The sequence below is a fragment of the Salmo salar genome, chromosome ssa22 (assembly GCF_905237065.1).
Source record: "Salmo salar chromosome ssa22, Ssal_v3.1, whole genome shotgun sequence".
NCBI lineage: Eukaryota > Metazoa > Chordata > Actinopteri > Salmoniformes > Salmonidae > Salmo > Salmo salar.
In genome coordinates, this window is record NC_059463.1 from 55,324,373 (window position 1) to 55,342,314 (window position 17,942).

Below are 17,942 nucleotides of genomic sequence, written 5' to 3' on the forward strand. Positions count from 1 at the left end.
GGATACGCTCCAAATGTAGAGATGGCGTTTACGCCCCTAAAGTTGTTGCAGAGCCTCATACTACTGTCGGGTTTGGGGAACAGGACTATGTGACTGGACCACTCCCTCGTAGATGGCTCTATCACCCTCATCCTCAGCATCTCCCTTACCTCGTTCTTAGCGATGACTCGGCGTGCCTCAGGAATCCTGTAAGGCCGAATATGCACCTTCTGGCCGGGTTCGGTGTGGATATGGAGAAACAGGACATCTGTTTGTCCTGGGAAGGGAGAGAACATCCTGCCGAATTGCATAATCAGCTTGTCTAGCCGTCTCGACTGCTCCGGCAGGAGAGTTCTGCCACAGCGCTCCTGTAGCGGGGCCTCCTCTTTTTCCTTGTCCTCCACTGCCATCAAAGCCACACCCTCCTCTCTTCCATGGTACTTCTTCAGTAGGTTGATATGATAGAGTTGGACCTTCTTCCTCCTATCAGGTTGCTCGATGCGGTAATTGACTGGTGAGACCCTTTCCGTTACCTTGTAGGAGCCCCCTCCACTGTGCCAGCAAGCGGTGTTCGGTCATGGGCACGAGTACCATTACTTTCTCTCCCACAGTGAACTCCCTGGGTGTCTGACTTATCGTAGGCCTGGCCTTGAGTCTGTTGTACCTTCTCCATATGCTCCTTTACTATGGACTAGACTGCCGACAGGTGGTCCCGCATCAGGGTAACATGTTCTATCGTCGACCAGAATGGGCAGGGTTGGGCCTCCCAGGTCACCTTGGCTAAGTCGAGGATCCCAAGACATGGTCTGCCGTACAGCAATTCGAACGGGGAAAACCCTGTGGACGCCTGGGGTACTTCTCACAGGGCAAACGTTATGTGGGGCAGGAGCATGTCCTATGTCCCCGTCTCTGGACACCACTGTTCTCAACATGCTTTAATCATTTTGTTCAGGCGTTCGCACAAACCGTCTGTCTGTGGGTGGAATATGCTTGTGCATATCTGTTGAACCTGGTCTAACCGACACCGGTCCTTCATCAACCGGGACATGAACGGGGTTCCCTGGTTGGTTAGGATTGTCTTGGGAAGGCCCACGTGGGAGAACAGCATGAACAATTCCTTGGCGATTCCCTTTGACGACATGTTGCGAAGGGGTATGGTCTCAGGGAACTTGGTAGCGTAATCTAAGACAACCAGGATGTAATCGGGTCCTCTGGCAGATTTTGGGAGGGGTCCTACGAGGTCCATAGCCATGCGTTCGAAGGGGGTTTCTATAATGGGAAAAGGAATCAAAGGGGTTACGCAGGTGTGGCCGTACGCTGACATTGATCACATATCCTACAATACCTGGCCACATCTCGGGTGATACGGAGCCAATAGAAACTCTGCATGATTCTGTCGATCGTTTTGTCCCATGCCAGGTGTCCTCCTAGGATGTGGGAATGGTCTAGCTGTAGGACAGTATCCCTGCATGGTCTAGGCACCATTAGTAATTCCTGTTTTTCCCCCCTTCGTTGCACGACCCAATACAAGAGGCCATGCCTGATTGCATAGTTGGGAAGAGAGGGCTCACCTGATCCGTCGACATTTCTCCCGTCGATCACTTTCACCTTCCTCATGGCCTCCCTTAGGTCTGGGTCTCTATGCTGCGAGGTGCCGAACTGTCCCTTTAATTCTTGGAGCAGGTCAACCTCGGTAGAGGGGTGTGGAGGTTGTTCCCCATCCCCCGTCGGGGGTGCCCGAAGAGAATCTCTTCCAGGTTCCCTCCGACGGGGCTTCAAATATATCCCGTAGCCTCTGGTCGCTCCTTCCTTCCTCCGTCGTGTATAACCCTTCGCAGGTGTCTTCATCGGAGGTTTGCTGGAATAGCTGTCAGAGGCGTTGTGTATGTATTTCTTCCTCTGCTCTAGAGGACGAGGCTACGTTTCCTTGAAGGGCTACTACCCCGGGCTTGGACTTTTTATCCCTCTCTGCTTTCCTGCCCTTCTGCGGTGGGCCGAACCTTGGCGTGTGATAGAGAGACCTGATCCCCTATGTACGGTGCGTAAATTCATCTGCCGAAGCTCCTTATATATGGGGACAGTCTCTCCTGATCAATAATGGCACCTTCAGCTGGTGGGTACTTTCCCCGTGCTGACTGTACACCTTCCTTTCGGGGTGAGAATGGACAGACTCACGGTGAGGTAATAGTGGGTGGTCTCCGTGGATACAGGACACGGCTACTTTGTCTGGTAGCAGTGTTGCTGTGGTAACCATCTGCTCCTCCATGAATGTAACCATACCGCCTTAGTTGAGAATGGCTACCACGTCTCGTCCTTCTATTCCAACTGGAATCGCTGGGGCTATTTCTGCTAACCAACAGGGGCGATCCTGCCCTCTCGGACAGGGATGCGTGGGGACGGGCAGTGGTGGCCATGGACTCGTCCTCTTTGGGACATTGTGAGGCGTAATGGTCCGGAGACTGGCATTTATAGCACTGACCCTGTTGTGTGGGTGAATCCGGAGTGGGTTCCGTCGTTTCGGTGGCAGACATGCCGGGGTTAATCGGGGAACGGTCTTGGCAGAGTCCTTCCAGTCCTCCTTGTCCCCTTTTAACAACTCCCATGTAGATCGGTATGTTTCCACGGCCTGGGCTTTGTCGTTGGCTGACGACGGGTTTGTTTGCCCCACAACCCTTTTTAAATCCATGGGTAATTCCCTCAAAATCTTGTCCACTACGAGAGTCTCTACGACATGTCCTACTCCCTTTCTGGGTTCCAGCCACTCTTTCGTTAGTTGTATGAGTGCAGAGATATTGGCACGCACGGGTTGGTCTGCTATATTGGTCTGTTGATGGAACTTTACGGCTCTATCTCGGGTGGTCAGCTGGTTATAGTCTCCTAAAGTCTGTTATAGTCTCCTATGGTATTTTATAATATCCTATAGTCTGTAATAGTATTTCATAATCTCCTATAGTCTGTAATAGTATTTCATACTCTCCTATAGTCTCCTATAGTTTCGTATAGTCTGTTATAGTTTCCTATATTGTGTTATAGTCTCCTATAGTCTGTTATAGTGTGTTAGTCTGTTATAGTCTGTTATAGTCTGTTGTAGTCTCCTATAGTTTCCTATAGTCTGTTATGTTATAGTCTCATGTAGTCTCTCATATAGTCTCCTTTAGTCTGTTATAGTCTCATGTAATCTGTTATAGTCTCATGTAATCTCTCTTATAGTCTGTTTCACCTTTCCTTTTATTGCCTGATTCACTCTGTTCTCCATTCCCAAACACTACTGTTCTCGCAGAACCAAACCATACTATACTGGCTCAGATATTTTCTTTTCACATTGTCCATTCTAGCAACTATGGTGGATACGTAACCACATTTTCCCACGTTGTAATCTTCGACCACACACTTGGTATGGCTGGACTCAGTAGTGGATATGTAACCAGGTCAGTACAGCTTGGTATGGCTGGACTCAGTAGTGGATATGTAACAAGGTCAGTACAGCTTGGTATGGCTGGACTCAGTAGTGGATATGTAACCAGGTCAGTACAGCTTGGTATGGCTGGACTCAGTAGTGGATATGTAACCAGGTCAGTACAGCTTGGTATGGCTGGACTCAGTAGTGGATATGTAACCAGGTCAGTACAGCTTGGTATGGCTGGACTCAGTAGTGGATATGTAACCAGGTCAGTACAGCTTGGTATGGCTGGACTCAGTAGTGGATATGTAACCAGGTCAGTAGAGCTTGGTATGGCTGGACTCAGTAGTGCATATGTAACCAGGTCAGTACAGCTTGGTATGGCTGGACTCAGTAGTGGATATGTAACCAGGTCAGTACAGCTTGGTATGGCTGGACTCAGTAGTGGATATGTAACCAGGTCAGTACAGCTTGGTATGGCTGGACTCAGTAGTGGATATGTAACCAGGTCAGTACAGCTTGGTATGGCTGGACTCAGTAGTGGATATGTAACCAGGTCAGTACAGCTTGGTATGGCTGGACCCAGTAGTGGATATGTAACCAGGTCAGTACAGCTTGGTATGGCTGGACTCAGTAGTGGATATGTAACCAGGTCAGTACAGCTTGGTATGGCTGGACTCAGTAGTGGATATGTAACCAGGTCAGTACAGCTTGGTATGGCTGGACTCAGTAGTGGATATGTAACCAGGTCAGTACAGCTTGGTATGGCTGGACTCAGTAGTGGATATGTAACCAGGTCAGTACAGCTTGGTATGGCTGGACTCAGTAGTGGATATGTAACCAGGTCAGTACAGCTTGGTATGGCTGGACCCAGTAGTGGATATGTAACCAGGTCAGTATGGCTGGACCCAGTAGTGGATATGTAACCAGGTCAGTACAGCTTGGTATGCCTGGACCCAGTAGTGGATATGTAACCAGGTCAGTACAGCTTGGTATGGCTGGACCCAGTAGTGGATATGTAACCAGGTCAGTACAGCTTGGTATGGCTGGACTCAGTAGTGGATATGTAACAAGGTCAGTACAGCTTGGTATGGCTGGACTCAGTAGTGGATATGTAACCAGGTCAGTACAGCTTGGTATGGCTGGACTCAGTAGTGGATATGTAACCAGGTCAGTACAGCTTGGTATGGCTGGACTCAGTAGTGGATATGTAACCAGGTCAGTACAGCTTGGTTTGGCTGGACTCAGTAGTGGATATGTAACCAGGTCAGTACAGCTTGGTATGGCTGGACTCAGTAGTGGATATGTAACCAGGTCAGTACAGCTTGGTATGGCTGGACTCAGTATGTTAAAAGTGTGGAAGTCTGTCCTAATTTAGCCCATGTTTTTGGTCTTTTTCAGTCCCGTTGAGAACATAAGCTAGTACTCTGTTTTATCTGTTCAGCCAGTTAGTGGTCAGTTCACAGACCCTCCTAATACTTCAGCTAGTTTAAAATCCACTTGTTCTTCTATCTGTAGATGTCCCACTGTAGATCATTAGTACAGAACTGCTCCATCAGTCAGCACCAGCCTGTTGCTGGAACTGAAGCCCTTTTCTTTAAAGTAGTAACCATCTCTTGTACATTTCTCCCTTACGGTGTGGTACACTGATGTGTAATTGGTTGTTCTCCCTTACGGTGTGGTATACTGATGTGTAATTGGTTGTTCTCCCTTACGGTGTGGTACACTGATGTGTAATTGGTTGTTCTTCCTTACAGTGTGGTATACTGATGTGTAATTGGTTGTTCTCCCTTACGGTGTGGTACACTGATGTGTAATTGGTTGTTCTCCCTTACGGTGTGGTATACTGATGTGTAATTGGTTGTTCTTCCTTACGGTGTGGTATACTGATGTGTAATTGGTTGTTCTTCCTTACGGTGTGGTATACTGATGTGTAATTGGTTGTTCTTCCTTACGGTGTGGTATACTGATGTGTAATTGGTTGTTCCTGTAAGTCAACATAAACCATTTGAACGATACATATTAACCCCCCCAAATATAGTACATTGACCACACTATTATAACTAACATTGCTTTCTTAAATCATGCAAAAATAAAAACAGTAATGATGATTAAGTTGATGATGATGATGTTGATTACACTGATAATCTTCAGGATGATGACTCTGCCAATACTGAAAGTAGAGTGGTTGTGTTAATATCTGGTCTGTCCCTCTCTGGTCCTGACCACTCCTAGTAGTATACTGTTAGTGTGAACAGTAGAGGGGCGTATTTACATTACCTCTCTCCCCTCCAGTCCTGACCACCCCCAGTAGCTTACTGTTAGTGTGAACAGTAGAGGGGCGTATTTACATTACCTCTCTCCCCTCCAGTCCTGACCACCCCCAGTAGCTTACTGTTAGTGTGAACAGTAGAGGGGCGTATTTACATTACCTCTCTCCCCTCCAGTCCTGACCACCCCCAGCAGCTGGAGTCTGGACAGTGGTACCAGAGAGGTGTTGCCGTTCCTGTCCACCCACGTTGGGAGTGTGATGGCCCCGCCTGTCCCGCCCCGCAGCCTGCCCCACGGTGAGTACAATACATGTACAACGGAGGAGTTTATGGTGAACCACATTCCATGGTCAGATGGTAGATGGTTCACCAAAAACTGATCTCTATCAGAATACAGTCGAGTGTTTTTGCGTTGTGTTGTGCCTTACGTTGGCATGCCAGATCCCTATAGATAACAACAAACACTATGAATACAGAAGGAAATTACACACACCACACGGCAGATCTTTATTCATCACCCATTATATAGTTACACTGAGGCAGAACACTAATGAAAGGGTTGTTGAGATATTTTTCAATCATCACTATGAATACAAAAGTATGTGGATACCCCGTCAAATTAGTGGATTCGGCTATTTCAGCCAGCACCTGTTGCTGACAGGTGTATAAAATCGAGCACACAGCCATGCAATCTCCATAGACAAACATTGGTCATAGAATAGCCCGTACTGAAGAGCTCAGTGACTTTCAACGTGGCATCGTCATAGGATATGATGCCACCTTTCCAACAAGTCAGTTTGTCAAATTTCTACCCTGCTAGAGCTGCTACGGTCAGTTGTAAGTACTGGTATTGTGAAGTGGAAATGACTAGGGGCAACATCAGCCGCAAAGTGGTAGGCCACACAAGCTCACAGAACGTGTAGCACATAAAAATCGTCTGTCCTCGGTTGCAACACTCACTATCGAGTTCCAAACTGCCTCTGGAAGCAACGTCAGCGCAAGAGCTGTTCGTCGGGAGCTACATGAAATGGGTTTCCATGGCCGAGCAGCCGCACACAAGCCTAAGATCACCATGCACAATTCCAATCGTTGGCTGGAGTGGTGTAAAGCTCGCCACCATTGGACTGGAGCAGTGGAAACGCATTCTCTGGAGTGATGAATCACGCTTCACCATCTGGCAGTCCGACGGACGAATCTGGATTTGGCGGATGCCAGGAGAATGCTACCTGCCCCAATGCATAGTGCCAACTGTAAAGTTTGGTGGAGGAGGAATAATGGTCTGGGGCTGTTTTTCATGGTTCGGGCTCCATAGTTTCAGTGAAGGGAAATCTTAACTCTACAGAATACAATGACGTTCTAGGCGATTCTAGGGTTCCAACTTTATGGCAACAGTTTGGGGAAGGCCCTTTCCTGTTTCAGCATGACAATGTCCCCATGCACAAAGCGAGGTCCATACAGAAATGGTTTGTCGAGATTGGTGTGGAAGAACTTGACTGGCCTGCACGAAGCCCTGACCTCAACCCCATCAAATACCTTAGGGAGGAATTGGAATGCCTTCTGCAAGCCAGGCCTAATCGCCTAACATCAGTGCCCGACCTCACTAATGCTCTTGTGGTTGAATAGAGGCAAGTCCCTGCAGCAATGTTCCAACATCTAGTGGAAAGCCTTCCCAGAAGAGTGGAGGCTGTTATAGCAGCAAAGGGGGGACCAACTCTATATTAATGGCCATGATTTTGAAATGAGTTGTTTTGACGATCAGGTGTCCACATACTTTTGGTCATGTAGTGTATTCCCATTATTTCTTAATTTTGGGAATATGGTCCAGTGTTTTTTGGGGTCAAATATTGGTTTGTGTGTAAGTGGTCATGTACTGTATGTGTGTGTATGTGATGTGATGGTAACCATAATAATCTGCTGTTAACCATGACATGGCCTTTGTGATCAGCACTCACAGGTGCATATTGTTTCAATCCCACTGGAATTGGAATATCAGTGCACTTCCTGAATTTAAATGGAATTGACCCCAACCCTGGTTGGCGTTGATGGTGCAGTTTGGTGTCATTTTATGGAGTTTTATGGGAACATCTGATTCCAATAGATCCTCAAGGAATTATTCAACTGTACCCCTTTTCCAACGTTGATCTCAGTGTCATTGGAGCTCTCCTTTATCCCTGTATGACAGTTATAGAGAACCAGTCCTGTTTCATCCTATCCAGTAGTACAGCAAGGTTTGTAGATGCTAATGATGAGCGGCAAGTAAATTAGCCAACAACGCTAATTTAGCATAGTTAGTCTATTTAAATGCTATGCACATGTCCTACCTGATCCTATCCCCTCCATCTACCCACCAACCCTGATCCTACCTGATCCTATTCCTACCATCTACCCACCAACCCTGATCCTACCTGATCCGATCCCCTCCATCTACCCACCAACTCTGATCCTACCTGATCCTATTCCTACCATCTACCCACCAACTCTGATCCTACCTGATCCTATTCCTACCATCTACCCACCAACCCTGATCCTACCTGATCCTATTCCTACCATCTACCCACCAACTCTGATCCTACCTGATCCTATTCCTACCATCTATCCCACCAACTCTGATCCGACCTGATCCTATTCCTACCATCTACCCACCAACTCTGATCCTACCTGATCCTATCCCCTCCATCTACCCACCAACCCTGATCCTACCTGATCCTATCCCCTCCATCTGCCCACGAACTCTGATCCGACCTGATCCTATTCCTACCATCTACCCACCAACCCTGATCCTACCTGATCCTATCCCCTCCATCTACCCACCAACCCTGATCCTACCTGATCCTATTCCTACCATCTACCCACCAACTCTGATCCTACCTGATCCTATTCCCACCAACCCTGATCCTACCTGATCCTATTCCTACCATCTACCCACCAACTCTGATCCTACCTGATCCTATTCCCACCATCTACCCCCCCCACCAACCCTGATCCTACCTGATCCTATCCCCTCCATCTACCCACCAACCCTAATCCTACCTGATCCTCTCAAGGGGACTGTTCTGTAGCCTAGTCAGAGGCCTGTTTATCCTGCTCCAGATCATTCTCTTTCTACCCCCCTCCCCCCCTCCCGGTTTTAGTTCTGTATATTTCCAACCAACCAATCCGTTGTTCTGTCCTGCTGTGTGTCTCCCTCTATAGGACACTTCTCCATGCACTTTGATGCTTTCCACCACCAGATCAGCGACCTCCCTCCAGCTCTCCCTGCGCGCTCCTCTTTACGAAAGGTACCCTCCCTGGCCTAGTGTAGCCTACCGTCCTGACCTGTTCAGTCCAGACCTGGGTTCAAGTACTATATGAAGTCTTTCAAATACTTTTTGAGGATTTGCTTTAGCCTGACCTGAAGTTTGAGATTGCAAATGTTTTCAGTTTTGGTCTCTCACTCATGCATTGCATATAGGTTTTTTGTTGTGTTGTGGTTTTCATATCAGCCCTCGGACTTCCAACCTGCACATAGTTTCTATTATTAGTATGTGTTTTTATCTGTATTGTTGTTTATCACTTGTTTTCTTTGGTGCAAATAAAAGTTGAAGCATTTTGTTTAATGAGTTTTGGTCTCAATCAAGCACAGATAAAGCATATGAAGTGATTTGAAATAGTATTTGAACCCAGATCTGGTCCAGTTTTGTCTGGTCTGGTCCCCCCTCTACTCCAGTTTCCTCTCAGTCCTTCAGTAGCAGTGAGTGAGCAGGGCTAAAAGAGTGCAAGGCTGTAGAGTATTGTATAACTGTAGAGATGCTTGTTGCTCCGTGTGTGGTTGTGTATGTAATGTATTGTATGTGTGACTGTGTTTTTGACACATTCGTCTTTTTATTTATTTTTATTAACCCATCCACCATTTAGTTTTTAGTTTTTATTTATTTTTTACAGCTTTTCTGCTACATATACAGTACCAGTCAAAAGTTTGGACACACCTACTCATTCCAGGGTTTTATTTTATTTTTTATTATTTTCTACATTGTAGAATAATAGTGAAGACATCCAAACTATGAAATAACACATGGAATCAAGTAGTAACCACAAAAAAAATGTATTCTTCAAATTAGCCACCCTTTGCCTTGTTGACAGCTTTGCACACGCTTGGCATTCTCCCACGTTGTAATCTTAGACCACTAGACAAACATTCTGCTTCTCTGCTCGGAGCGTTTTGAAAGTGGAGTACAGGGCACGTCGTCTCCACTATTTCATGGAGAAATTGGTCATTATTAGAGAACAGGGTGTTTTTCAGTTCCCTATTCTGTTGTAACAATGCAATTTTCATTTTGTTGTGAGTTAGCATAGCTACGATCGGACAGGGCCTTCCCTCCGCTCTGCCACCGAAACAGTGAGCCCTTTGAAAAATCAATTGTATCCACCTGTTCGTCATCTTGAGATTACGTTTCATGAACACCTTGACTTTTTCCTCCGTTGTCTGATAGTTTTAGTTTTCCTCCTCCATTATTCCCATTATAACAATATTATTCTTCATACTTCTATGCTTTAGAACAAGTCATTCGGCTTTCATTGTTTTTTTCGGGAGTCCACGGTCGTTTTTTTTCGGGAGTCCACGGTCGTTTTTTTTCGGGAGTCCACGGTCGTTTTTTTTCGGGAGTCCACGGTCGTTTTTTTTCGGGAGTCCACGGTCGTTTTTTTTCGGGAGTCCACGGTCGGTTTTTTTCGGGTATTTCTTCCATCATTTTATTACTATAATCCATTCCTGTTTTTAAAGGCCTCATCCTTCCCCAGTAGCCCAGGCAATAGATCCAGCTTTTTAACTACTCGCTCATACTTGTAAGTTCTAAAAACGTTCCCCTACAATGTTACATTTCTAATTTTAGACGGTGGCTTCCCTTCAGTTTCGCTCTCAGAGCTCGAGGAAAGGTCTTCTCTTGTTCGCTTCGATGTATCTGATTCTTTTTCGAGCATATCAAAATGTTGATCAATAAATAGTTCAAGGTTTTCTATGTTATCCAGAATGTTTGTTTCGCAGTTATCAGCTAATCCTCAATTTTATATGATTAATTCATGGGACAAGCTGTGCCTCCCACGCTGCAACCTGCTACGTCAATAACCACCTCCTTGACACATTGGTCTTTGAGTTTAGCTGGCTTCTGTTTACTTTATATCTGTGCTTAGTCGTTTTCATCTTGTTTTTACGCCTCACACAAATGGGAAATGCAAATCGGTATGTCTGTCATTTATCTATAAGAGTAACCTTTTGCCCCATCGTTTTCCTCCACAGTCAGCCTTGCACCCTATACCTGCCTCGCCCACCAGTCCCCAGTCCCAGTCCGGCCTGGATGGCAGTAACTCAACTCTCTCCGGTAGCGCCTCCTCCGGCGTCTCCTCCCTGAGCGAGAGCAACTTCATGGGCCAGTCATGCTCCACCGAGTCTCATGGAACAACCAGACATCCAGCAGATGCCCTGGACACTGTCTCCGTCACCCCCAGCATGGCACACTCTACCTGGGCCACAGACGGAGAGGACCTGGGCATGGACTCCCCCTCTGGTTCCTACCTGCCTGTGCGTTACAGTATCTCTGAGTCAGAGGTCCTGGATGGCTCCAAGCCCCCTCCCTGTCGTAGCCACTCCTCTCCCGGGGTGATCAACCCACTCATCACCAATATCGTGGTTCCAATCAGCCCCGTCCTCCCAGAGGCCCATACCCTTAACATCCAGAACCTGCCCCACTACCGCCACCAGCCTCCACCCGCCCTGCCCCCCAAGCCCTACCTGAGAGAGGTGTGTATCCCTGAGGAGGAGGGGTGTATTCCCGCCAGGCCCATGCCCATGCCACGCAAGATCTCTCAGCCTCTCATCACCTCTAAGGAAGAGCAGGCAAAAGTGGCGTGGGAGCACGGCATCGCCGAAGAGTGAAGAGGAGGCCTGGGGGTGTATTCAGACAGTCATGTGAAACATTCTGAACGTTTCAGATAGAAATAGATTAGATAGAGCGGACACACATGATTTCCCCTTATTCTTTCTGACAGACAATCATATATGTTCTACATTAAATATATTTCTATCTGAACGTTCTGTAATGTTACATTCTCCTGAACTGGCACTTGGTTGGTCGAGGCATGGTTGGTCGAGGCATGCCCATTGGGACAGTGACACATTTTTTGTTGTTTTGGCTCTGTAGTCCAGCACTTTAAATGTAAAATGATACAATGACTGAGGTTAAAGTACTGTGCTTACAGCACTTTATGTACATAGTCCCCCTGTTTTTAAGGGACTAAAAGTATTGGGACAAATTCACTTCTATTTATTAAAGTAGTAACAAGTTAAGTATTTGTTGTGCAGAAAATAGTCAATAATTAATTATTTTGTCATAGTTAAGAACAAATTGTCATCCAATAGGCTTTGATTAAATTTCCAATATCCCCGTCCACGTGGAAATTCTGTTCTATGAAGGCCAATTAGATGGTGGTCTGATCACAGTCAGTCACCCATTAATACTTGTTTTACTTTTGATGCCGGCAAAATAGGAATGTGTTCTTAACTGATTTCCCTAATTAAATAAAGGTTAAATAAAAATAAAATCCATGATTAATTCAGGACTGTCCATAATCATGGTAGCATCCACATTAATGTAGAAGTGTTTAGAAACATAATCTATTCTTATTTACAATATTTGACTCCAAAATGACACAATAGATTATTTACAATTCATTTCTATACGAATATGGCACCAAATATTAAACTTTGGACTACTTCAATACACATATAAGTGAATTTGTCCCAATGCATTCGGTCCCCTAAAATGGGGGGACTATGTACAAAAAGGGCTGTAATTTGGAAAATGGTTCACCTGATATGGATGAAATACCCTCAAATTAAAGCTGACAATCTGCACTTTAACCTCATCGTATCATTTTAAATCCAAAGTGCTGGACTACAGAGCCAAAACAACAACAGCAAATGTCACTCTCCTAATACTTTTGGAGCTCACTGTAGTTTACATGTTGTTAACAATTTAAGCCAACCCCGTCTGTTTTGCCCCATAGTTACACACGCATCGGTTTTGTTGCTAAACAACCAACGTGTGTGTGTGTGTGTGTGTGTGTGTGTGTGTGTGTGTGTGTGTGTGGTATGGGGCTCAGTCTTTTCATTTCAGTGCTTATTTGAATGCCCTTTCTCTAAATTGTCTCACGCATTACTTGCACAGACCTTTTGGAAACATTTTAATCTGTACAGTAATTCTAATGAATGATAGTTCAGGTCCACATGCAGGTTCCAAATCATTGCACAAAGAGAAAACATGGATTTTTAAACCAATTACCAGACATTTAATTAATTGAGTTAATTGAAGCAAAGCTGGGATAGAGTAAAGCTTGCTAGACCATGACCTATGATCTTTTCAGTTGTAGAGAAGCAGCACTTTAGCACTTAGTTCTGCAGCACCAAAAACCACTTGTTTTATTCTATTCACACTTGTATTGTATGAAGAAATGAAGATGGGTTAAGTAGACTCTTGGGTTGTATTGGGCTTCGGATAGATTAGTATTATTGTTGAGGTGTGGTAGTCTTTATATTACGATTGTTTATTAATTAACTTTTATAGGACACTAAAGTGGTATTGGTGTAATAATAATGAACTCAGCGATGCAACTAGCTGAGAGAGAGGGAGAGAGAGAGAGAGAGAGGAAGCGATCAGAACAGATCACGCCTCTTGATAAACACACACTTCCTCCTCCTTACGACTTATCCTCTCAGGCAGAGCATTGCCTTGACAGACAGACAGTAATAGGCTTAAATAGTGTTGTAATGCTTCATTACACAGTCGTCCTCTTTATAGTTGTGCGCTGCCACAGCCAGATCACTCAGCCACTATAAAGACTTATTATCCATTATGGTTAGGGAATAACTGCCTGGCTGGTGAATGCAAGCCATTTCAAAAGATGTCACTTTGCAGTCTTAAAGGCTGCATAACTCTTTACTTTGGGTTGGTTGGTTTATTAAAAATGTATTTTCTGTTCAGTTCGCAGCGTGTTACACACTACAGTACAAAGAAAAGTCTATATTTTTAGAGGAGATGAAAATCTGCAAGTTTATTACTATGTGTAGTAAAGAAATAATTATATATAGTATATTAATATTAGATTATTTATACATGAATCCCTATATCACGGATTGACAGAGGGGAATTGATGACTTGATGAGGACTATGTAAAAACAGAACAATATGCAAGATAAGACAAGCCACTGTAGCTGCTTAGTGATGTGCACTTGTATCTGGGAAGACATGAACATTGGAATAACATCATTTAGATGGATGATATTTATAGAAAAATGATTATTATAATTGTGTGATTTGTGTTTTATTTGGTACTTTTATGTGTGCATGTTCCATTCAGTGTAATAAGTGATTTAACCCTGGCTAGTACTGCCCACTGGACTACCTGACGCATGCTAGGAGCAGAGAATAGACTGAACTAAAGATATCCTTGTTTCTAATCATTGATATGTCTTGACTATTCAGTGTTGATCACAATGTACAGCTGATTCTGCTTTTAGACATCCGTATGCATCCTTCTCCCTGCCTCCTTCGAGATAAACTCCAATGACTTTCTCCTGTATCTACCTTGTGATCTGATCTGCTTTGTGACAACACTGCTGGTTCTTCACAGACACAGATCCTGGATCAGAGCCTGCTCCACATCGAATTCCTTTCTTCTTCCAGCTTGTTGTTCAGGTGTTGTGTGTGTGTGTGCCTCTCTCTCTGTCTCTCTCTTTCTGTGTCTCTCTCTCTCTGTCTCTGTCTCTGTCTGTCGCTCTCTCTCTCGCTCTTTCGCTCTCACTCTCAAAATACAGTAGGCCTAAGGTCTGTTGTTTTAGATAGTTGAAAGGGGAGATTTGATAACCATGAAGTGGGGTATTACTTTTTCATTATTTATAAGACTGTCTTTCTCTCACCTGTGTAAATACATTTGTTTTTATTTTATTAACATTATTGTATATCATTACCATAGTACAAAATGTTGGACTTGTAGCTAATAGAGATACTACAGCTTCTATTGACCATTTACCTTTTTCAAGAGGCATTATACTAACGAGACGGTTACAGGAAGCGCGTGTGTGTAGATACTGTATGTGTAGATTGGCTTCAATTCAACCATCCAATCTTGAGAACGTTTTTTTTTTTTTTTACGGTGCTCTCATGTCCCGATGTTCTCCTTCACAGTGGGGGATTTCTATCATGTACTTTCCCCTCGTCTCAGAAGGGACATGGCTACACACAGTATATACTACTCTAAGTAATGGGGTATAGGTGCAGGCCTCCTTATGTAGAAGGACTTTTATTTTTAAATGAATCGACTGAATTTAATTTATTTTCTAATGTTTATTTGTAGCTAATAGAGAACATGTATGATATTGGAACACGTGATATAACACTTGAAACATGTCAAAAGCAATGTCACACACTACTACTCTCCTGTCTATATGGTTGTTTTGTGTCCGTTATGTGATGATTGTACTCTTTGGGATGATGGAACTCGAGCTCAAGAGAAAGGAGTGTTGAAAATGCACCTAGAAGGTTATCCATTGTCCTGTGAGAAGGACTTTTTGAGCAGACTCTTACAGAAGCAATTAGGGTTAAGTGTCTTGCTCAAGGGCACATTGACTTGACCAGGGTCCCCTCGTCGGCAGGGCTCACCCACTTTCACCTCCTGGCCTGGCACTCCTGGTCTACTAAGACGAATCATCATTCTAAGTGTTAGAGGATTGAAGAGTTGGAGGATGTGATATGAGAGGAGAAAATATGGGCTTCTGATATAGAGGACTAATATAGTCACTACTGGTATGCGACTAATATACATGACAAGGCCAAAACCTCGGACCACTACTGCAGACTGGTTGAATGATATGATGGATGTGTGGTGTGGAGAAGTGATTTTCTTTGAACGTGTGTTCGTGGACAACACAAGCCAGTGTAACACTATCAGTTAGTTATGGTAGGCAACTGTATCTCTATGAGCTATGTTGCTGAAAAAGCAGGAATTCCTCCTTGTTTTCATTGAACTTTTCAAATCATAAATGTAAAATAATTTAAAGATAATAGCATACTTTCATTCATTATTTTATTTCAATATGAGCAGAGGATATGAAGGAACATGTTATGCATATGACCTATGCAGTCTCTCAATGTATTTGATTTATTTCTATAAATTCACACACACATATATATATATATATATATATATATATATATATACTGAACAAAAATATGAACGCAACATGCAACGATTTCAAAGATTTTGCTGCGTTATAGTTCATTTTAGGAAATCTGTCAACTTAAATTCATTAGGCCCTAATCTATGGATTTCAGATAACTGGGCAGGGGTGCAGCCATGGGTGGGCCTGGGAGAGCATAGGTCCACCCACTTGGCAGTCAGGCCCTCCCACTGGGGAACCAGGCCAAGCCAATCAAAAATAAGTTTTCCCCCACAAAATGGCTTTATTACAGACAGAAATACTCCTCAATAACATTGGAGGCAGCTTATGGTAGAGACATTAATATTCAAGTATCTGGAAATAGCTCTGTGTTGTGTGACAAAACTGCACATTTTAGAGTGGCCTTTTATTGTCCCCAGCACAAGGTGCACCTGTGTAATGATCATGCTGTTTAATCAGCTTCTTGATATGCCACACCTGTCAGGTGGATGGATTATCTTGGCGAAGGATAAATGCTCACTAACATGGAAGTAAACAAATTTGTGAACAAAATTTGAGAGAAATCAGCTTTTTGTGCATATGAAAAATGTCTAGGATTTTTTATTTCAGCTCATGAAACATGGGACCAACACTTTACATGTTGCATTTATTTTTTTTGTTCAGTAGAAATTCCCATATTGTTTTCTACTCAAACAATTATTCCATACACACTTGACTTTCAAACGCACACATTACTATTGATCTGTGTCTAGTGTATTGAGCATATCCAGCAGAATGACACACTGTTCTGGGAACTGGGTACAGAGTATTTGATTATATGTCGCCTATCATTTAATATGAATAAACGGTTGTTTAGTCTTACTTTGTGGCAAGTCAGGGCCAATGTAAAATAAAGGTTAAATAAATAAAATGAAAAATGGAGACAGTTGAGTGGAATAGGAAGCAAGAACAGTACTCATGAAAGTGTTTAATTTTTCAGTCGTTCTTTGTAAATATAGAAACCTGCAGTAGGATCTAGGTTGGGGGGGGGTACAAAACATTTTTGAAATCATTGCAGTTCTTTACCTCCAGACCACCTTGTCAGGCTCTTCTCTATTATCTTTAAATAACCATGACAACGCAGTGTATTTATAAGGCTAAAAAGGGCAAACCATGTAAAGATTGTGATTATTAATTGTCTGCCTTGTACTTTCTGATGTAAATGTGTTTTTAAAACATAGAAAAACTAGACAAAAACATACAAAAAATGTGACTTATTTCATTTTGCCTAATTATTTTGATTATTATTTTGTGTGTTTTGCATCAATTCTGGACAGTTAGTGGGATACGTTCTTCTTCTGTCACTCTTACGGAATACAAAACCTTTAATTACTCTAAAAGTAATTTCTTGTATATATTGTGTTAGCATGAATCAACTGTGATGTGGATTTTAGATGTAAATACATACACACTTTTTTCCTACTCACTTCAACTACTGTGATGTGGAATTTATTAATTATTATTAATGCCTAACATTAAAGATCATGTTTTATTGACTCACTGCTGCTTCCAACTTGTCATTATTTATCAGTTGTTAAAGTGATGGGAAAGTACATAACTAGGTCATTATCCTAGCATTTGCTTGTACTGTAAATGTATAATTTCATCTGATTCAACACCATTCACAAATACTTTTGTTTGGGGTTCTTTAGCTAAACTTCTAAATTGGTAAGGTAATTTGATATGCTGTTTAGTACCACCATAGATTTGTATAACACTCAGGATACACCACAGCCTGTTGTTTCCAATGGGAGCAAATGAATCATAGTGGACAGAACAGGCAAGGAGGTGGGAAGAGCCAAGCACGAGTTAGCGAGATCCTATTGGCGCGTTCTAGCAAGTATTTTGTATATTTCCGCTAGAAGTGAGCGTGTGCAATGACTCAATTCGCCCTCGCACTACTAAACAACTTTAGATACTTTGGCCAAAGGTAAAGTCTACAAAACTTAGTCCAATCTGTTCGCAACAGATTATTGTTTTGGGGACATAAAACTGTATTGATATCAGATGTTTCATCAATGAAAAATATTGCAGAATGTCAGCACAG

The 17,942-nt window shown here is 43.5% G+C and overlaps 1 protein-coding gene across 19 annotated transcripts in view; it reads left to right on the forward strand.

The window, feature by feature from the left end:
• Positions 1–17,395, forward strand: part of dock3 (dedicator of cytokinesis 3) — a 371,769-nt gene extending 354,374 nt beyond the window's left edge. For 15 of the 19 annotated variants that reach the window (XM_045705089.1, XM_045705091.1, XM_045705090.1 and 12 more), the window contains 3 exons: positions 5,827–5,946; positions 8,842–8,927; positions 10,922–17,395. In XM_045705089.1, coding sequence (XP_045561045.1) covers positions 5,827–5,946; positions 8,842–8,927; positions 10,922–11,557 — 842 coding nt within the window. In that variant the 3' untranslated portion in view covers positions 11,558–17,395. The other 4 variants (XM_045705104.1, XM_045705105.1, XM_045705106.1 and 1 more) reach the window with 2 other exon arrangements.
• Positions 17,396–17,942: the final 547 nt, after the last annotated feature.